Source organism: Pipra filicauda, unplaced genomic scaffold (genome assembly GCF_003945595.2).
Source record: "Pipra filicauda isolate LSUMZ 115617 unplaced genomic scaffold, ASM394559v2 scaffold73_size2923735_pilon, whole genome shotgun sequence".
Lineage (NCBI taxonomy): Eukaryota > Metazoa > Chordata > Aves > Passeriformes > Pipridae > Pipra > Pipra filicauda.
Window position 1 is genome coordinate 1,213,943 of NW_024104909.1, and position 19,636 is coordinate 1,233,578.

The 19,636-nt window shown below is 48.9% G+C and overlaps 4 protein-coding genes across 9 annotated transcripts in view; 2 read left to right on the forward strand and 2 right to left on the reverse strand.

The window, feature by feature from the left end:
• Window positions 1-2,822, forward strand: part of RHBDF1 (rhomboid 5 homolog 1) — a 36,303-nt gene extending 33,481 nt beyond the window's left edge. For all 4 annotated transcript variants that reach the window (XM_027750947.2, XM_039389568.1, XM_027750950.2 and 1 more), the window contains exons 15-18: window positions 261-336; window positions 813-913; window positions 1,181-1,334; window positions 2,060-2,822. In XM_027750947.2, the coding sequence (XP_027606748.1) occupies window positions 261-336; window positions 813-913; window positions 1,181-1,334; window positions 2,060-2,479 (751 nt within the window). In that variant the 3' untranslated portion in view covers window positions 2,480-2,822. The remainder of the gene's footprint in view (window positions 1-260; window positions 337-812; window positions 914-1,180; window positions 1,335-2,059) is intronic.
• A 127-nt stretch (window positions 2,823-2,949) lies between these two features.
• SNRNP25 (small nuclear ribonucleoprotein U11/U12 subunit 25) lies at window positions 2,950-6,149 on the reverse strand. The gene is made up of 6 exons (XM_027750951.2): window positions 5,938-6,149; window positions 5,776-5,866; window positions 5,572-5,677; window positions 5,412-5,486; window positions 4,381-4,443; window positions 2,950-3,136 (listed from the first exon to the last, which is right to left on the reverse strand). The coding sequence occupies exons 1-5, from the start codon at window positions 6,088-6,090 to the stop codon at window positions 4,389-4,391; spliced, it is 480 nt and encodes a 159-aa protein (XP_027606752.1). The 5' UTR covers window positions 6,091-6,149; the 3' UTR covers window positions 2,950-3,136; window positions 4,381-4,388.
• Window positions 5,729-7,119, forward strand: POLR3K (RNA polymerase III subunit K). Its single transcript, XM_027750953.2, has 3 exons — window positions 5,729-6,236; window positions 6,325-6,412; window positions 6,508-7,119. The coding sequence occupies exons 1-3, from the start codon at window positions 6,126-6,128 to the stop codon at window positions 6,633-6,635; spliced, it is 327 nt and encodes a 108-aa protein (XP_027606754.1). The 5' UTR covers window positions 5,729-6,125; the 3' UTR covers window positions 6,636-7,119.
• Window positions 7,120-7,504: 385 nt separating this feature from the next.
• GTF3C1 (general transcription factor IIIC subunit 1) overlaps window positions 7,505-19,636 on the reverse strand; it is a 39,772-nt gene continuing 27,640 nt past the window's right edge. For all 3 annotated transcript variants that reach the window (XM_027750940.2, XM_027750939.2, XM_027750941.2), the window contains 10 exons: window positions 19,043-19,105; window positions 18,450-18,543; window positions 17,318-17,490; window positions 16,495-16,779; window positions 14,058-14,311; window positions 12,400-12,686; window positions 11,251-11,908; window positions 9,715-9,754; window positions 8,797-8,989; window positions 7,505-7,889 (listed from right to left, as the gene is read on the reverse strand). In XM_027750940.2, the coding sequence (XP_027606741.2) occupies window positions 7,668-7,889; window positions 8,797-8,989; window positions 9,715-9,754; window positions 11,251-11,908; window positions 12,400-12,686; window positions 14,058-14,311; window positions 16,495-16,779; window positions 17,318-17,490; window positions 18,450-18,543; window positions 19,043-19,105 (2,269 nt within the window). In that variant the 3' untranslated portion in view covers window positions 7,505-7,667. The remainder of the gene's footprint in view (window positions 7,890-8,796; window positions 8,990-9,714; window positions 9,755-11,250; window positions 11,909-12,399; window positions 12,687-14,057; window positions 14,312-16,494; window positions 16,780-17,317; window positions 17,491-18,449; window positions 18,544-19,042; window positions 19,106-19,636) is intronic.

Sequence of the window (19,636 nt, forward strand, 5' to 3'; positions counted from 1 at the left end):
CAGCTTTGGCACCTGTTTTGGAGCCTCTGTGTGCTGGTCTGTGGAGGTGAGGCAGGGATCCCTGTGGGAGAGAAGCAGGAGGGGTAAATGGAGAGTGGCACTGGGCTAAATGGGAATGTATTTGTGCCTCTGTTGAGACACTACAGCAGCTGAAGGCATCAGTTCTCACAGATGGGATGAGACAAGGGGGAATGGGCAGCCTGAGAAGGGCACAGGAGTTTTCCATTGTCCCTTCCACGTGTGACTTGTGCCTCCTGCAGGTGTGAAATAACCTCCCGGGAGTATTGTGAATTTATGCGGGGCTACTTCCACGAGGAGGCAACGCTCTGCTCTCAGGTGAGTGTGGGGCTGGGGGGTTGTATGGCTGCCCTTCTCCCTCCAGTTCCCCTTGGCAGCTTGGCAAGGTCTGAGGGGTGGCAGTGCTGCAGTGTGGGTGGCAGGCCTGTGTCCTGTCCCGCCCTGAGCCTGCGGGAAGCTGCTGATCCAGACTGGAGTGGCAGAGTTGGCTGCATCTGTCGCTCTTTGGAGGCCAGTTCAGGACTTGGGCTGGCAGCTGTGGGAGCCCAGCACAGGACCAGTGTGTAGGCAGGGGGAGAAGGCACCTGTCTGCTCCATGAGTGAGCAGATGCCTTAGTTGTGTGTGCTGGGGTGGAGAATGAGCATAAAGCTGCCACAGGGAAGGGTGGGTCACGTGTCACTTGGTGCTGGGACTTGGTTCAGCAGAGAAGCAGGAGGAGCCCTCTGCCACAGATACCTGCAGGCTCTGCCCTGGCCTTGGTGAAGGGCCCCTGACATCCCTGCTCCTGCCCTAGGTGCACTGCATGGATGACGTCTGTGGGCTCCTCCCTTTCCTAAACCCAGAAGTCCCCGACCAGTTCTACCGCCTCTGGCTCTCGCTTTTCCTCCATGCTGGGTAAGCAGAGGGGTAAAACTTCCCCTGTCTGGGTGGGGGAACCCTCAGCCCTGGGGCTGCTGAGTTGTTCTGGCTGTCCCTGCCCAGGGGACTCGGGGGTGCTGAGCTGTGGCCCCTGCCAAGGTTTACCATCCTGTGTTTGCTGGGAGGGATTAGTGGCGTGGGCAAGACCAGAGCAGGAGCTCTGAGCAAGGCTTGGGACAGAACACAAGCACAGGGGTGACTTCAGTGGCTGCTGCTTCAGCTCCTGTACTCTGCACTTGGCAGGATCCTGCACTGTCTGGTTTCAGTCTGTTTCCAAATGACGATCCTGCGGGACCTGGAGAAGCTGGCAGGGTGGCACCGCATCTCTATCATCTACCTTCTCAGTGGCATCACTGGGAACCTTGCCAGTGCAATATTTCTACCCTACAGAGCAGAGGTGGGTCTCCTGCAGACCAGGGTCCTGGTAACTTGCCCTGAACACAACCCTCCTCTCCGTGGCTGTGCCTCTGGGGCAGAGGCAGAGATGCCAGAGCTGGCTCGTCCCTTGGTACATGGGGAGCTAGAAGATGGCACTACACCATCAGCAGCAGCAACATCCCCCAGAGCACCCTGGGCTTTCCCAGTCACTGGCCTGGGCTGGCTGCAGGAAGAAAGCTGCCCCATAACAAATGGGGAGTTGCCAACCATGGGGTAGGAGAGGCCTCGGGCAGGCTGGGAATCGAGCGCTGTAGCTGGTGCCAGAGACCCTCCACGTGAGAGTGGCACGAGAGGGGCAAAGGGCAGAGCTCAGCGTGCCCACAGAAGACTGCATGGCAGGACCATCTTCCAGGTCCTTCCATAAGGAAAAGTGCATGGTGGGTGGGGGGAGCCAGGGGATTGCCTTCAAGGGCTTCTCTTCTCTGGCAACTTAAACCAGATCTGCCCTCCTTAAATACAAAGTCTGTTCTGGGGATTGCTGGCCTCACACCTTGGCCCTAAATCCAACCAGGCCCCTTTACTCCTTGCATCCCATTACAGGGATGACGTTGAAGGCTGCGGTGTCTCTTCCCCAAGAAACACTGAACAAGGGTTGAGTAACAAGTAACTGATGCCTGGGGCTGGCAGCAGAGGCCAGGGAGACAGCACGAGCCTGACCTTATCTGTAATGCTCTTCTTCTGCAGGTTGGCCCTGCAGGATCCCAGTTTGGGATTCTGGCCTGTCTCTTTGTGGAGCTCTTCCAGAGTTGGCAAATCCTGGCACGCCCATGGAGGGCTTTCTTCAAGCTGCTGGCTGTGGTGCTCTTTCTTTTTGCCTTTGGCCTCCTGCCTTGGATTGATAATTTCGCTCACATTTCAGGATTTATCAGCGGATTCTTCCTCTCCTTTGCCTTCCTGCCCTACATTAGCTTTGGGAAGTTTGATTTATATAGGAAACGGTGCCAAATTATAGTTTTCCAGCTCATCTTCATTGCACTCTTCTCAGGACTCGTGATTCTGTTCTATTTCTACCCCATCAAGTGCGAGTGGTGCGAGTTCCTCACTTGTATACCATTCACAGACAAATTCTGCGAGAAATACGACCTGGACGCGCAGCTCCACTGAAAGGCAAAGACTGGCCTCTCGAGCAGGCCCTGGAGATGGACTGTCTTTGCATTTGCTGTGCCAGTTCCATGGGGACAAAGCCTCTAATCCAGTGACACTTCTAACCCTGCCCGTGGTTAATTTAAACTGTCTCCTTAGCACTTGGCAGGCATGTTTTGCCTTATCTCAGAAGACTCTGAAAACAGAACGTTTGTGCCTTGTTCAATTGTATTGAACCTTTTCTGCTGCCATTATTTTTATTACACTAGTTTCAATACTACATTTTTAACCAGAGTTGTTTACTACTGCTAAGGTGGTGATTAAACAGTGAGGTAGCGTTTTAGCTACTGTTAATTGTTCTGCATAGTCTGTGCCTACGTTTGTTACTTAATCTCACTTACACTGTTCCATGTCCCAGGAGAATCAATCCCCTTCGAGCACCAAAACCAGCCAGATGCAGATCTGCAGCTGGAAATAAGGGCCTGAAAAGCTTCAGAAAACTAGAGGGTCTCTTTAATCCCTGGAATTGCGTTCCACATACAAACAACAACCACAAAAAACATGTGAGAATGTCCAGTCAATGGAATTTGCTCCTCTTCGGAGTGTTAAACCTTCTTCTCCAGGAAAGTGCTGAATCCACAGTCTGGTCTTGGTAGGGCTGGTTTGTCTGCTCTCTCTCTGTTAAGGAAAGAAAATATTTGGCAGTGAAAATGGTTGCTGCATGCTGGGCTATTACCACCACACTGCCCTGACTGTCCAGGAGGGATCAGCCAGTGCCACAGGTGGCTGCTCGGAGGGCACACATGTGGATGCTGCAAATGTTGAAAGAAGAAGAAAAGGTTACTGTGGTCACAAAGCAACAGTTTCTAACTGAGCTACCTGGAGCAGCAAAACAAAAACCCAAAGGTTTGCACAAGCTGCTCTTCCCATTGCTCTTCTGGCCCCGGGATTGTGTTTTTAGAGACATAATTTTAAACTCACTAAGCTTGAGAATCTTGGCCACATCTTGTGTTTGCATGCACAACTTTCTAAAAATAGCAGTATTACGTCTGCATGAGTTACAAACAGGTACATACATGTGGCTGCTAATGCTTCCTGTGCTGGAAGTGTTCTTAGAGGCATAAGCTGCACAGAAATATTATGACCAAAAGTTGCCCAGCAATGTGTCCTGTCTCCTGAGAACAGTGAATCAGCTGAACTCAAGTTTCTATAAACCAGGAAATGGACAAACTGGGAGTCAAAAACTACAGGCTATGTAAGCTGAGGTCCCTTTCCTAATTCCTCATAGCTTGCAGTAATTGAGAAGAATGGCTCAATACACATCCACTGTGGCACAGCAACAAACACGCTGTGTTTGCTCGTTGCATTTGCCTGGGTGCACCAGAGGGACATTTCTGTTGGCTGCAGGTGCTCAGGGTGGCACAGGAGTGGCAGGAGCAGGCTGGGAGAGCAGGAACTCAGGGATTACAGTCTGAGGCTCTCAGAAGGACCTGAGTGCCCTGGTGATGGCCATCATCTGTCATACAGACACCTTCCTCCTCCCAGGGATTCATCAGCATCCAGCCACGTTCCTGACAGAGATTCCCAGACATTTGAGAAGCCTAAAAGAAAGCAGTGTCCTAGAAGCAATCCCAGCAAAGGAACACCGTGTTTAATGAATCTCAAGACACTGTGAGAGCAGATTCAGAGTCTAAACAAAGCAGAGTTAAAGACGCCACTGCCAGCACTGAGACATCCCCGCTGCTGCTCCCGGTGTGTGCTACCCGAAACAGCTGAATTATCACTCCCTACCCCGAGAGGAGCACAACCACCACCAGGATATGGAAACAGGCCACAGCCTCATGCATAAATGCTCTGCAACAGCAGCTGCTCTGAGCCTGAACACCATGGCCCAGGGAAAAAGATGAACATTGAGGACTTACCCAACAGGTCACTTCCGAAGCTTCTTTATGAAGCTGACCTCATCCCTGTTTCTGATGCCATACCTGAACAGAGAGTTATGCTGTTATATGCCAGTTTCCCAGGAAAAACGACCTTTGAAATTCTATAGTCTCCTCTTTCCCAGGGGCAGATGGACTCCTACGATCACAGGACACAGTAAAATTCTCCCATGCTGCCAGCCCTGAAGGATCTCATCATCTGCCTTTACCTCCAACCACCCCTTAAATGCCACATCTGTCACCCATTGCTTGGTCTTCCAAGGTCAGCTTTGCTGTCTTGCTAAATTTGTAATACTTCAGACCACCTTTTCTCACTGATCTGCACACAGGCTGGCACACCCAGCACTGCTGTATGGAACAGCACAATGCTTGAAAGTGCTTCATCCCTCCTCACTCCCAAGAATGGGCATGGAAATGTGGGAGTCACCTGCCAGTGTTGTTAGCAGATTGTCTCTGAGAGGTGGCAGGTCTAAAGATCAACACACATATCCTTAGTTTGCTCTTTCCTTGGCATTCTCTGTGGATGTTAAGGGGTTGGAATGGACTTTAAAGACCATCTAGTCCCAACCCCCCTGGGCCACGTGCAGGGACACCTCCCACTAGACAGCTTCCTCAAGGCCTTGTCCAACCTGGCTTTGAACACTGCCAGGGTTGGGGCATCCACAACCTCCCCAGGCAACCTGTGCCAGTTCTTCTTCCCTCCTCCTTTGTTCCAAATCAGCAGCTCTGCAAGGCTGAGTGTCACCTATTCTGCAGGAGTTTGGGAGGGACGATCAAGAGCTGTGAGTCCCAGTGCCTGGGGTGGTCTGAACTAGATAAGCACAGCACAGGATGGTGATGGCTGAGGAACCCCCCCAAGGCCATCCTGTCCTGCAGAGAGCCTCTCAGTCTGCCTGTCCCACCTCCCAGCGCAGGACCCCCCTGAGCCAGGGCACAGCCTCAGCCCCGCCTGTGGGGATGCTGCAGGGCACCCACGGGGCCTCTCAGCCCCCCAGAACACACCCAGAACTCACTCTCGAAGCTTCTTTCTGTCATCCGCCAGCTTCTCTCCAGCGTAGGTCAAGTGGTACGTCCTCCATATGTACTTCCTGGGGGGAAAACACTCAGGGGGAGCCACGGGAGAGCGGGACAGGGTTGGGACGCGCTCCAGACCCCGCTCCCGGCCCCGCTCACCAGCTGAGGTGCTGGACACCGCCCTGCCGCGCCTGCCGCAGCTGGAAGTGCCTCCGCAGCGCCTTCTTCAGCTCCAGCACCGAGGCGTTCTGCACCACCACCACGGCTGCGGGGGCACGGCCGCTCAGAGCCCGCTCAGAGCCCGCTCGGAGCCCGCGCCGTGCCCGCCCCGCAGCCCCGCCCGCCCCGCAGCCCCGCACGCACGCACGGTCTCGCCGTCCGCCTTGCAGACCCGCACGGTCATGGCCTGCCCGTACTCCAGGGCCACCTGCGAGCCGATCTCCTCCGCCGTCACCTGCGGGGGCCCGGGGGGTTCGTGAGCCCGCGCCCCGCCCGCCCCGCGCCCCCGGCCCGGCCCGGCCCCACCTGCGGCGGGAGGTCGCAGAGCAGCGGGTCCTGCACCAGCCGCGCCAGCGCCGCCTGGAACAGCTCCAGCACCTCGGCGTGGGCCAGCTCCTGGGCCAGCTCCTGGGTCAGCTCCTCCGCCGGCCCCTCCGCCGGCTCCTCCGCCGCCGCCATCGCCGGAAGGGGCGGGGGGCGCGGCGGAACCCGCGATGCTGCTCTTCTGCCCGGCCTGCGGGAACGTGCTGGTGGCCGAGGAGGGGCCGCGCTGCCACCGCTTCGCCTGCACCACCTGCCCCTACGTGCGCAATGTCACCAGGAAGGTACCGGGGGGCGCGGGGGGTGTCCCGGGGCTGGGGTGTCCCGGGGCGGGGGGTTCGCGGTCCCCGCTGAGCTCTCCCGGTCCCGCAGGTGACCAGCAGGAAGTACCCGCGGCTGAAGGAGGTGGACGATGTGCTGGGCGGCGCCGCGGCCTGGGAGAACGTGGACTCCACGGCAGGTCAGGGCCGGGCCGGGGGGCCGAGGAGGGGCCGGGCGGGGGTCGGGTCCGCCCTGCCCTGCCCTGCCCTCACGGGCGCTCTCTCTGTCCCGCAGAGCCGTGCCCCAAGTGCGAGCACCCCCGCGCCTACTTCATGCAGATCCAGACGCGCTCGGCCGACGAGCCCATGACCACGTTCTACAAGTGCTGCAACCCGCAGTGCGGGCACCGCTGGCGGGACTGAGGGGGCTGCGGGGATGGGGCGCGGGGGTCCCGCCGCTGCAATAAACCTGGCACTGGGTGCGAGGAACCGTCTGCCGCGTGGTTGCTTTAACCCTGCTCCGAGCCGCCGGGCACAGCTGGGAACAACAGGCTCCAAGAGGGTGTTTTGCCTGTGCGGCGGCCCCGGGCAGGCCCTCAGCTCCCACAGTGCAGGGGTGAAAGCACACAGCGTGTGTGCCCTGCACACCAAGGAACCAGTGCTGGAAACGCAGGCGGGCCTGAAGGTGAATAAGCTGAAGGGTGGTGATGAAACCCCAGCGCTGAGCCAGCTGCTGTGCCACGGCACAGAAGGCAAAGCAAAGGTGAAGCGTTTCCTCTCTTGCGTTACAGATTTTTTTACTGATCGTATAAGAAAAATGGCAGAGGGATTTTGACGTAACAAAAGGAAATGTAAAACTTAATACTGTCTGTTGAAATAAAATTCAACAGCTATAAAGGCAGAATTATGAATGTGCAAACACACCTTCAGTATTCAGAGCTAGGGAGTCTAGCAGCAAAATGAGCTGTTTGCATACTATGTAGTGCAATGAACTACATTGTTCTTAGAGACCCTGAGTCTTTCAACTACTTTGAACAGAATGGAATCCTTACTGGAAAGGTTTTATAAGCGTTCAAGATGTAATATCCAGAATTACTAGGTGTTCATCTATAACCTGACAGTTTCTCTATGCAAAAGTGTGCTCTCTGTGTTACAGAGAGGAAAAATCCAAAATGGGACCTTTGCTGTGACCTGTGGAAACGCCCTAAGTTAAATCAGGAACCACAAACTATACACCCTGCAAGCAGTTATTGGTGAAAAGATAATATACTTCAAGCAGGATCACGTATTACTTCTGTCTTAACATCAAACTTTATTCTCAGTTTAAATACATTCAGAAGTAAAAAGGATAAATAACTTAATAAAAACATAATGGAGCAAAAATTGCAGCGTTTCATCTGCATTAATGCTCCCTCCTACAGGCTAAGCCAATTTGATATGACTCAGCTTTACCTCCTATACAGGGATAATCTGCACCCACTTATTCCAGTTCACTTCAGAGGGGAACACTCTCCCCAGCCTGAGGGTACAGTCTATCGTGGGCTCGTAGTAGATCGTTGGGGTTTCACTCAGTTTGGGATTGTTGAGTTGTTCTTCCACAGCTGGCTGAGAGAAGAGTGACACTGGGGATGGCTTTTTCAGGTGGAATCGTCTGATGCAACCCAGAGTTTCCAGACCCTGCGGAAAAATTCACATATTTTAGTGCGGGCAGTTGCAGTGGGAAAAAAAAAATGCCCTGAATGCTGCTCTACCTACGGTGTTCTCAGAAATGCTGGGCAATTTATACCAAGAGTGGCTTCCCTTGAGCCCCTCAGGGGAAGTCTTGCTTACAGGAAGGGCTGCAGTGTCACTGCTGCACTTAAGATTTTGAGTTCTTATAGGAAAAAAAAATGTAAGTCAAGATTTAATTTCCAAAGTAGCAGTGGTGGCAATCAAACTTCATGATGGGAAAAAAATACGTAAGATAAACTCAAAATTTTCTTGCCATGTACTGTTTCACAGTTAAGGACGTGGGCCTTCAGGCAGGTGTGTCAGGACAGAAGGTCTCATTTACACACAGCACAGACACATCTCAGTCTGGTTCCTACTTCAAAGACTGCCCATCTAGAAGGTACATAAGGAAAAAAATTAGGAACACTGGGTTATTAGGAAATTAGGAACACTGGGATTATCTACAGTGGTTAGGGGTTGGAACCAGATGATCTTTAAGGTCCCTTCCAACCCAAACCATTCTGTGATCCTATGATTAACACTGCATTAAACAGCCACTTAGTATTTCACAGTGAGAAGCCCCCACTCGTCAGTAACCACCTAAAATTTCAACTCCCTGTACACCCATTTCAGAAGCAAGCTCAAATTTTGAACTCAGTAACAGGGTAACTCCAAGGATGGGTAAATCAGGCTTCCCTCCTTCCTCACTGTGAACACTGACTCGCTCTGGCTTTGGTTGATTTACACCAAAGGGAGAAGGTGGGTTTTCGTGGTTCATTCACACTCCTGTTTTCCTGGGACTCCCAGCAATGGATCTGCTGGCTCTTGGTGTGGAAGCTGAGCTGGATTAAAGCTCCCAGAGTGGCTCAGGTACCTGCAGGATCTCCAGCACAGCCACGGGCTGCAGCACCCCACTGTAATGCTGCAGCAGCGCCGCCTCCGTCAGGCCTGGCTTTGTCATGACGTGATAGAGCACAGCCTCCATCATCCCCTTGCACACAGGCTTGTTCAGGTTCCCATCCACGATCCTCCATGGTCTCCCAATGAAGCAGACATCCTCACAGGCCCTGCAGAACACAATTAAAGCTCAGCTCTGTCAGGAGTTCATCTAGTTGAGATTTCCCATCAGAATTTCCGCATTACAGAGACTCTCACTCCATCCACTGCAGTGTTTGCTCACAGGTGTAAATCCTGTGGCTGCTCTGAGCAGGGCCTGGTGCTGATCCACCAGACAGCTCCAGACCTGCAGGATTTCACTAGGGGTTCACCACTTTTAGCACCATTACACAGCCAGCAGTTACCCTGAGTCTCTGACCAGGAAAGCTTTGTTTGGTATTGGCCCTAATATCCTCCAAAAGTTATCCAAGACCTGCTTCAATCTCTAACAGTGAAAGGAAAGAAAATCCTCATTTTCAGTAGCATTGTGGAGTCAAAAGACAGACCCTGCGTGGAGATTCCCATTTCTCACACTGCAGTTTCTCCAGGCCTTTCCTGGGCACCTGAAAGTTGAGGCTTTCTGGCACTGGACTTATTTATGAAGTAAAATCATTTTTTTTCCTCTGCTATTTGGAGCCAGTTGCTTTTGGAGTAAAAACATGTATCAAGAGAAATTTTTCCAGCATGCATATGAGTGGTGAGTAACATGAACAAGGGAGGAAGACCTGGGGTTTCTCCATCATCAATTCTCACTGCCCACCAGAGCACAAAACTAAGGTTTCCAAATCAGCTGCTTCCAGTATTATTTTGGGAGTGCCAAGTGTTTAGTTATTCTGCAGACAGCCCTGTTACTCACCGGTCCCTGGCTGCCTGGGGGGCATCTGTCATGGAGCTGCCTGGAAAGAAAAGGACACATATTTTCTAATTAACTCCAACTCCTTATCTAGTGGAAAAAAGAGTAAAAGGTGGTCAAGCTGTAAAGTGCAACAGCTTGTTAGGAAACCACCCGAGCAAACCATGCTCAGTTGTGGGGAGCTCTGAGCTGTCCCTGACTGCCCTGACCTGCCTGCAGCACCCTCCTCCCACACCTCCTCCCACAACCTTTTGTGGTTCCCTTCCCAAATCCCAGCAAGAAGCTTTATTCCTACAAGTCTGATGACATGGCTGGACCCAGGTGACTGCATGGGCTGAGAGAGCTGAGTGGCACAGGGAGCTGTGCAGGGTCTCAGCCTGAGAGCTCCCCCGTGGGTCTGGCTAACCCAAATTCCTGGGAATCACATGGAAGCTGAGCAGGAGCCCAAGTAGCTGCAGACATGAGAATGCAAACTCAGGATTCCAGCAGGGCTCAGTTTCAAAGCAAAGGTTGTCTCTGCTACTCCCATTACATTATGTCATGGGCTTTAATTAGACAATTACTTAACAGAGGTATTCCTACCATACCCAGAGGGGAACAGCTTTGCCTTAAGCACGTGTAAACCCTTCACTGGCCTGTAAGAACTCTATGTTTGATAACAGAACTACTACTTTTTCTCTCCTGTGCTACAGACAAGTGAAGGAAGTTAAATCCAGAAGAATACTTTGGTATTTTCATTTAAGAACTGCTGAGGTCTCTGCTGTTTAGACAGTATCTATTTCCTGCAGGAAGGCTCCAGTTAAACAATTCCAAGCTCTAAGATGTCAGGGATCAGCCTGCACTGATTCACAGCTGCCTCTGAACGTGGGTACTGGCAGAGCTTGGCAGGATCCCACACGAGCAGTCAGGCAGTGATTCAGCCTGAAATCAGAGCCCATAGAAACAAAACCAAAATAAAATCCCCCACAAACTACTTAATGTAAAGCTTGGCAAGAACTACTGGCTATTAGAAAACTGGCAGTAAAAAGGAAAAGAAAATGGAGTCCAATTGGGTTACAAACAAGGCTGTTAATCTCCCTGGCGTGTGCTGCTTCCTGGTTTAAGGATTTCAGGACTTTCAGCCATGGACATTCCAGCTATAGGCACACCAGCAGTGCTGTGCTTTCCAGGCTTAGAGATGTCTGGCCTTTGGACTGAAGCCAGACATGAAAAACTTCAGATCCAAACACATTTTTGAAGAAGAGCAAGACATGGAAACAAGTTTCTAAGGAAAATGTATTTTTGGAGTAGTTGTGACCGTTTCAGCAAAAGGAACAGGAAAAAGAACAGGATTCTTTGAAGGAATCTCTGATGTATTTGAAACCTCCAAGACCTTCCAGAAATTAGTGTTATACCAATTTGTCTGTGAGAAAGGACAACCTCTCCCTGGTATAGTTTCATAAAGAATCTAGGATTTGCTTATGAAATAGCACTATCCATTTGGGATCAGCTGCTGGTGAGCTAGCCTCTACATCTTGGATGCAGAGTGCTCCTACATACCTTTGGAGACTCCTGGGTTCTCCTGCAAGTAGGAAAGGTCATCATCCTGCTCACTGGCTGATTGTTCAGGCTTGGGGATCTCTTTGTTGTGCTCAGTGCTGAGCTCATCGTTCTGCACTTCAAATTCTTTGTCCTCAGAACAAGGTTGATCTTGTTCCTTGTGAGTGTCCACATCCACAGCCCCTGGAGCAGGCTCTGGGAGTTCAGCTGGGTGTTCTGCCTGCACTCCCAGGGAACCTGCTTCTCCACCCCCAGTTACAGCTTCCTTTGCTGTGACAGGATCAGTGGCACCTGCATCCAAGTCCCTTCCCTTTGCACTCTCCAGGCTGCCCTGTGAACCCTGGCAGAGCTGCCTGTCCTCCTCAAGGACATCATTTTCAGTCTTACGTCTCTTCCTCGGGGGTTCTTCATCACTGACAGGCTGTGTGTCTTTTCCCAGCTGCTCCTCCTCTCCCAGACACTCCTGTCCCTTCCCTGGCTCTGCTGGGCACTCCTGGGGCACGTCTGGGAGGGCACTGTCTGCCCCTTGCTGATCAGCATCTTCTGGTCTGTCCTTCAGACACACTGAATGCAACAGCCATGGCTTGGCAAACACTATTGCAACCAGTCTTACACTGTGGCCTCCTACTTCTAAAACCTGCTGCATTTCAATAAGGTCCTGTAAAAAAAAAAACAACAAACAAACAAAAAAAACCCACAACAAATTATTTCAGAAGCTTTCACAGGAAAATGTTGGTTGAACCAAGTATTATGGAATTGCCATCTTTGGCAGCAAGGAAGGAGCAAAAAGCTGAAAAGATGTTTTACCCCTTAAACCTTCCTGAGATTACAGCACAAGACATTTTTCTCCAGTTTGAAGTAAGTTAAAAATATAACTGGGAAAGAGTATTTTGCTTCCAAAGGTGGATGTTGGCACTTTAGGTTTCTGAATCAGCTCATTCCTATCTTTGATTAAGTGCTGCTTTAATTTTTGGCCTTCCTGACTTTGAGGCAAGATTGCTATCAGGTATGGGATGTGATCTCCTGCCCAACATAAACAGCTTTGTTCAATTTACAGTTGCTCCCGACAGCCTGGAAGCTTGTCCTGTGCAAGGGGAATACTAAACACGCAGACATCAACGTATGGAAAGCAGCTGGCTGTGAAACCACCTGAATGTACTGCTCCAAGCTCCTGGTTCTTGTAGCTTCCACCTCTTCATAGCTGCAGAAACGTTTGCTCAGCTCAGCTTTGCAAATCCCGAAGTGGGAAGTTGCCTCTATGGCCCCACGGATCTCCAGAACAGCCTCTGCATCTCCGGGGCTGTAACCACAACGTTCTGTGCACTCCTGGAGGAACCTATCAACCTCATAATCTTCTTCTTGGATTTTTATCAGCCTGGTGAAATTTTCAGGGAGGCAGGAGATTCCCACGGCCATGTTATCCAGCAGAGAAGGAACTGCAGGGCAAAGAAAACACAGGAGTATAAGCTGTGAAGCCGTTGTTACTGTGCAATACACTGCAGAAAGACAAAGGGATTAGAGGTGCTCTGAGTACTCCAATTAAAAACAGAGCTTTGTTTTACATCTTCATTGCTCCACAGTTTCCTTTTTTCTTTCTGCCTCACATGTCTGTGTCTGAAAAGACCTGTAGAAGAAGATCAAGCGGGTTTACAAAGATTTATCCTCCTATCAAAGTGAAGGATGGCTGGAAGGCAGTGCAGACTTACTGGTATTCTCTCTAACACTGGGTCAGCTTAGCTCTAAGTTAATGAGGGAATCATCACATTTTTTCTTGAAGAAGGTCAAGTGCAAAATTCTAGGGGAAAGGAAATGCTATTAATAAAAATATCTGTGGCAGATCTGTTGGCCAGATGTGGTTTAACTAGCACTTGACAATGCCTTGGCACAATTAGTCTCACAGAGCATCTCCTTGTTTGGTGACGGGTCCATCACTGCCCAGAACTGCCCCCCCCTGTACAGAGTATTCAGAAGCTGAACCCACATAACCCCTTCTCCCAGTCCCTGATGATGAGGGGGCAGCTCTGGCACTGCTCCTCCTGCTCCCCTCCCTTTGATCCGCAGGCTGCTCCACACTGTGCCTCGTGGGACACCCATGGCAGCTGCACTTCCCTGGCAGCCAAGGAGCAATGAGATCAGCTGTAATGAGCAGGCAGCTCAGCAGACCTGGAGGGCATGAGTGGCAGCTGAGACATGAGGAAGGATTTCTATTTTACTTCTGCCACAACAGCAATAGCAACAGGACAGGGACAGCACCAGACCCTTCAGCTGAAAAGCTGAAGGTTCTGGATACATTTGCATTACAGCTGAAAGCAAGATGCTCTTTAAGAAGGGGCAGTGCTGATGAACTGCAAACATTCAAGCTCTAAATATTATAAAAATGTTTAAATTACTGAGGTAAGAGGCCGGATATTGGACACCACTATTTCAGGCACTTGCATGAGACAAATAAATGAGAATTTCCTTTCAAGGAGCTCTGAAATGTTTTGTATTTACAGAAGAGAAAGCCTGGGTGTGACATAATATGGTATTTCAAGTTGCAGAAGGGACTGAAAAACCTCCTGGAGAAGGGGTAACAGCAGAGGACAGACTTCCTCTTTGCATTAACAGTTTAACAACATGAAATACAGGCAAGGACTTGTTACCAACAAGAGGTGCCTTTAAGCTGCCCATCTGTTTAAATCAGGAGAGAAAGCATCACAGACTGCATGTGTGATGAAAACAGAATGTTCCTATGAAGGGGCTTTGTTTAAATCAGTTCCTCAGCAGGGGAGGAACCTCTATGCAAGATGGGACAAACAGGAACTAACCTGGAGAGCTGAGTCTCCCTGAGACAGGGGAACACCTCAGCCTGACCTTCACCTGGCAGGAGTTGACCACGATGTTGTCACTGGGGCTCAGGTTTCTCATGCTCACAATGCCAGGGGCGTAGTAGCCTCTCATTAGCAGGTAATTGGTGTGAGAAGCTTGACGAGCTTTCACTTCTATCCTCCGCTTGCCTCCAGCGCTGTCATCCAGGTCATCCTCCTCCTCATCATCGTCCTCCAGCCCTTCTTTGCCCAAACTACAGCAAACACAGGGGGGTTTTATTTGTTTGTTGGCTTTTTTTTTCCATAATAGTGACCCACTGTACTGAGCAGAGCAAGAACACAGTGATTCTGCACTCCAGCCTTTAGTCACGGACAGCATGTCCACAGCAGGCTGATTTAAAGCACTGAGATGGAGCAACTACAGAAAAGAAAATACACTAGAAGTCCCTGGAAGAGGAAACTCTTCCATATTTTGCAATTATATTGAAATGAACCCAAAATATCTCAGCTTAAAGTGCTGAACCTCTTGATTAAAACAAAGGCAATATCAGAGTTATAACAGGTTGGTCAGAGCCTTCAGCTTTAACCACTGTGGCTCTTGTCTTGTCCTGGAAAGAAAGAAACAGTGTTGGTTTGACCAACTTTATTTCTGGGAAATTTATCCTGGCTGCAACCACTACTCTTTTTTTACTTGGAGGCTTTCTGCAGTTTGGTTCAGCAGAACCTCTGTGGTTCAGCAGACACTTCATCATGAGGGAGCATCTGTTGGACACTGAGACCGTGAGGATGCTGCAGTGTTGGGCAGACAGTGTTTATTTTTAAGGAGGAAAAGGAGGAGAAAGAATTACAGACCAAAGACTTCAGTTACTTAAAAAAAAAAAACAACAAAACTCCACCAAAACCCAAACTGCAGACAGCCTCAGAGTAAAAAAAGAATAGTAGTAGCAGCCAGGATAAATTTCCCAGAAGTAAACTTAGTCAAACCAACATTATTTCTTTCCAGGACAAGACAAGAGCCACAATGGTTAAAGCTGAAGGCTCTGAACAACCTGATGTAACTCTGAAGTTGCCTCTGTTCTAAGCAGGAGACAACCAAAGGTTCCTTGCAACTTTTTCTAAGGTGAGTCAGACCTTCTTTTAAAACATATTTTAAACCAGCAGGGAACACATCATTTAGGAAAAATAGTGAGTAAAGGGGTCAGTCCAGGGCTCAGTGTATTTTTGCAAATGACTTTGGTGGTCAAAGACCTTATTCAGTTTGCACAGGATCACCCAACTGGAGACAGTGCAAGTCTAGGAGAAGATGGGATTTGCATTCAGAACATCTCCAGCAAACTGGAGAAACAGCCTGGAAAAGAGCAGGGAGCAATTTCCTATGACAAATGGCTGTTATTTATATAATAGTACTGTGCATTTGTGCCTCCACACTAAGAGGAAACAATTAAGCAGGTAAAGGAAAAGAAACTTGGTAGAGTGACTCACAAGAATCATAAGCTCCCCACTGCACTGGGGAGGTTTGGCTGGGTTTTTTTTTTTTGGCAAGTCCATGGCCATTCAGCATCCTGGGATGCATTAGCAGGAGTTTCACCTATCTGACATGATGGAATTGGCACAGACCTGCCAGCAAGAGCATGGCATTTCTTTTCTGACATCACAGTTCAGTGCAGAAGAAAATAAATGAGAAAGACACAGATCTGGAAAACTTAATAAAAACTTAATAATGTACCAAAAACACAAGTAAAGAAACTGAGGCTGCTTCTTTTAAAGAACAGAATGTTATGGGAAAAAGACTGCAATAACAATCTTCAAATGGGTATTAAGCTGCTCTAAAGAGAACAAAGTATTTTCCATGTATATATACAACAGGAAGCAGCAGGTTAAAGCAAGAGATTTTAGTTGCACTCTTAAGAAAACACATAATGATTGAAAGGATGAAACACATATTGACTGTGAGGGTAAGGGCTCACAGGATCAGGCTGCCTGGGGAGAGTTTCAGTTTCAGTGGTGTGCCATTACTGCAGGCTTACAGAAAAATTAAATCAAAGAGGAGACAATACACAAAAGCAATATTGTGGTGAGAGGTTTCACTGGTAAAGCTGAAACCTTGTTATAACCCTTCTCAGCCTTTGAAATGACAAGGGATGATGTTGAAAATGCTCGTGCAGCACCCAGTGCTCCCCTTTCCACATCAGCTCTGATGGCACTGAAGTGCTGAGCAATTTAAATGTCACATGTGAAGACAAATGCAGTCCAGGGCTATAATGACAGGCACTAAGTGAACTGCCATTACATCTTCAGAATGCTCCCTCAGAAATAACAATTGAAACAGTATCACAGTAAAACATGCCCCAGTGCAGTGCAGGAAATGCTAATGCCTATCCAATTTCATTCAAGTTATCCCCAAACTGTGTTTACCAACAGAAATAACAGCATTTACCTTTTTATCACTTCATTTTCCACCATGGTGCTGTCCACCACAATGATCTGCTCTGGGATTCTCACATTCACAGTCACAAGTCCCAGGGAGAACAGGGAAAGCATTGCCACACACTGGCCACCGGGTCCATCCATGGGAAATGCCACCATGCCCTCTGATGGTGTGTTTTCCTGATCTTTAAATGAGAAGTTATCTGGCTGGTCTGATTTTTCAGCGTCCTTGAGCTTCTCGAGGAACTGGAAGGACTCTGTACAAATGCTGCTGGGGAAGCGCCACGTGAAAACCCTGGACAAAAACACAAAGGAGCACAAATCTTCCACAAGCTGTTCTTACTGAGCACGAATTTAGTGTGAATTTTAGACCCATGGTAGCACAGAGCAGCCACACAGATGAAGTTCCATGTTAGAGCTGGTGACCAAGTACTTCTGCATCTGTTTTTACAGCCCTTGGACTAGTTCCAGAACAGTAGGTATTTATGCACCATGTAAAAGTCAGGTGACAGAAAGCAAAGATGTCATCTTCTGCTTCACGAGAGTGCTAAAGAAATCCTTCCACCACACCTAGAACTGTGCTGCTGCATCTCATTTCCTCTCCATGTGTCTTTGTAAAGTCCTGCCCAGCACACTGGGCTCTCTTCCCTCACACCCAACGAGGACCAACACACACGGCGTTACCCTCCCCTTCCAGCCCCAGCGGAAGGTCGGGCTCTTTGCCCTGGACACGTGATGTGTATTCTGATCTCCAGGCCCAGCACAGACCATACCCAGCCTGGCAGACCCTTTTTCCCTGCTCAAAGCCCAGCAGTGCCCGCTGTGACACCCACCTGTAGTAGCTCTGGGACAGCTGGTAGGACATGGGCGCGAAGGGCAGGGCCCGGTTCTTCTTGGGCCCCAGCGTGTGGTTCACCCGCCGGCGATTCACCAAACTCCTCTTCTGGCACTCCAGGAAAGCCTTCACCAGGATGTCATCCTGGTACTCCTGGTACAGCCGGAATGTCTGCAAAAAACACCCCCCTGTTCAGTGGAAAAGGCAGTTTTAGCTCTGTTACACTCAGCCTACTTGAGGTTCACATTAACTAAATGGATATGAAGCCTACAAGCCAGGATGTAAATGATACATATAAATTCACTTAACTGCTGTTCTGTTCCTTTTATGGGCTTCCAGACTTTCCACGGTAAATGCCAATTAAATTAACTAAATACTATAGAACACTTGATATTCAAAATGGGATCAGGCTCCTGCTAGAATTATAGATGTGAAAAATGCTCCCTCTGCAACACATTTTGGTAGATTCCTCCCTTCATTTCACCAGGAACACAGGCTTCTGTGAGCTTGGCTTTCTAGGCTCCACTCTTGCCTCCACTCTTGCCTGCTGCTGAGAGTTAAAACTCCCTTTGAACTGCTGACCTTATTTAAGACCTGACTGATAGATGATGCATTTTTATGGTCCTCAGCCCTGAAGGAAAGGCTCCCCAACACCAGTGTTAGCTGGGTATTAGGACTGTCTCTGTGATATCTCCTCCAGATCATTTCAACTGCTCAAGTGGGCACTAAATCATGATACAGTTTGACCCAGTGGAAGGGATGTGGAGTTTATTTCACATGGTTTTTGGGAATTACTTCAACCTCACATCTTTAATCTCATCCTCAGAGAGAAAACAACATATTGAAAATCTGTCCAGAATATATAATTTCCTAAAAGCAGACAAGAACACTCCTCACAGAACAGACATAAATCTCAGTTTCTGGGTTTCTTTTCTCTCATTTGAAAAAGGAATTTATCAAGGGAGGGAGGAGAAACTTCAGGGTTGTATGACCACGTGTAGATGTGGCACCTGGGGACACAGTTTCCTGGTGGCCTTGGCAGTGCTGGGCTAATGGTTGGACTCGATGATCTTTTCCAACCTAAACAATTCTGACTCTCTGAGCAGTAAAGTTTGGTCCAGATACTGTACCTGAAATGACTGACAAGATTCCATCTGTCTGTCTGAAAGTGCCAACGTGCTCTGAATCAGATTCTGTAGCACTAGAAAATGAATATCATAAACACTGAAAGAAAAAAAAAATAGAAGAGAAAAAAGTTTATTCATGGTGATTTTTGAGCATGAGTACCAATAAACTAACAAAAACACACAAACTCAATCACTTGCTTCTGAAATAGATGCATAAAGGCATCAGATTCTACAGCTGAGGATCACTCATGTAATCTGTTACATTTTCCCTGCTCTTCCTCCCTGAATTTTGGATCAGTCCAAATAATCTGACAAAAAACAAAGTTCTCCTTATTAACATCTCCTTCTCTTCAAATTCAGCACCCACATACAGTTGTCCCAATGATAACAGACCACCATTTTGAGGTCATCACTGCTGCCATTTTATCCACCAAATCTATGCCCTCACAGCCTTGTGAAGTATTGTTTTATTAAAAAAATTTATACACTACAACAGATGAAAAACTAATGAATTAGGAGACTATTTATATGACTCTCACAGATGTGAGACATGGCCTTGGAGTCCTGATGGGAAAAGTGGTGCTGCTGCTTCTCACCTGCTCAGATTATCCTCTTTTGTGCCTTGACTTGTGTCTTCTCCGATTGCCAACACCCGAAATCTGGATGAGGGAAGGGAAAGGAAAACACTGAAACAAGAGCAACATTCTGTGATTGTGCATCAGCCCCGAAGCCCAGAGGCTGATGAGCACAACTGCTAACGAGGCAAGTGCTGAAACAGCACAGGGACTGTGCTCCAGCAGCCTCAGCACAAGGGTCACACATTAAAAGAAGTGTCCAGATCGATCTCCACTAAAATAGCTGTTGACAAGAAGATAAAACTCATGGACAGGAGACAGTCAGGCACTGTAAGGATTTTATTGAGGTTTTGGACTTCAAGTTACGGTCAGCAGCACTTCTGCTGTAATGTACAGCTCTTCCCAAAATAAGAAAATTTACAAAGCTGCTAAATTTGGTATCATTAAATGGTCTGAGACACAAATTTTCCACACTGCTCTTCAAGTGTTATTTATCATGAAAAAGTTTAACAATCTGGAGCTGCAGGATGCAGTACAAGTCTGAGTGCCCTTCTTTATCAACAGTTTTAGCAGTGCTAAGGTGATTCAGCTGAGCAACCAGCTACAAATTGTGAT

Coding starts and splice junctions, on each gene's coding strand:
- SNRNP25 (XM_027750951.2), bottom strand. CDS start 6,090: ATGGCGGCGGCGGAGGAGCCGGCGGAGGGGCCGGCGGAGGAGCTGACC. Junction 5,867..5,937: donor TCTGCGACCTCCCGCCGCAG/GTGGGGCCGGGC, acceptor GGGCCCCCGCAG/GTGACGGCGGAGGAGATCGG. Junction 5,678..5,775: donor GGCGGACGGCGAGACCGTGC/GTGCGTGCGGGG, acceptor GTGCCCCCGCAG/CCGTGGTGGTGGTGCAGAAC.
- POLR3K (XM_027750953.2), top strand. CDS start 6,126: ATGCTGCTCTTCTGCCCGGCCTGCGGGAACGTGCTGGTGGCCGAGGAG. Junction 6,237..6,324: donor TGCGCAATGTCACCAGGAAG/GTACCGGGGGGC, acceptor CCGGTCCCGCAG/GTGACCAGCAGGAAGTACCC. Junction 6,413..6,507: donor GAACGTGGACTCCACGGCAG/GTCAGGGCCGGG, acceptor TCTGTCCCGCAG/AGCCGTGCCCCAAGTGCGAG.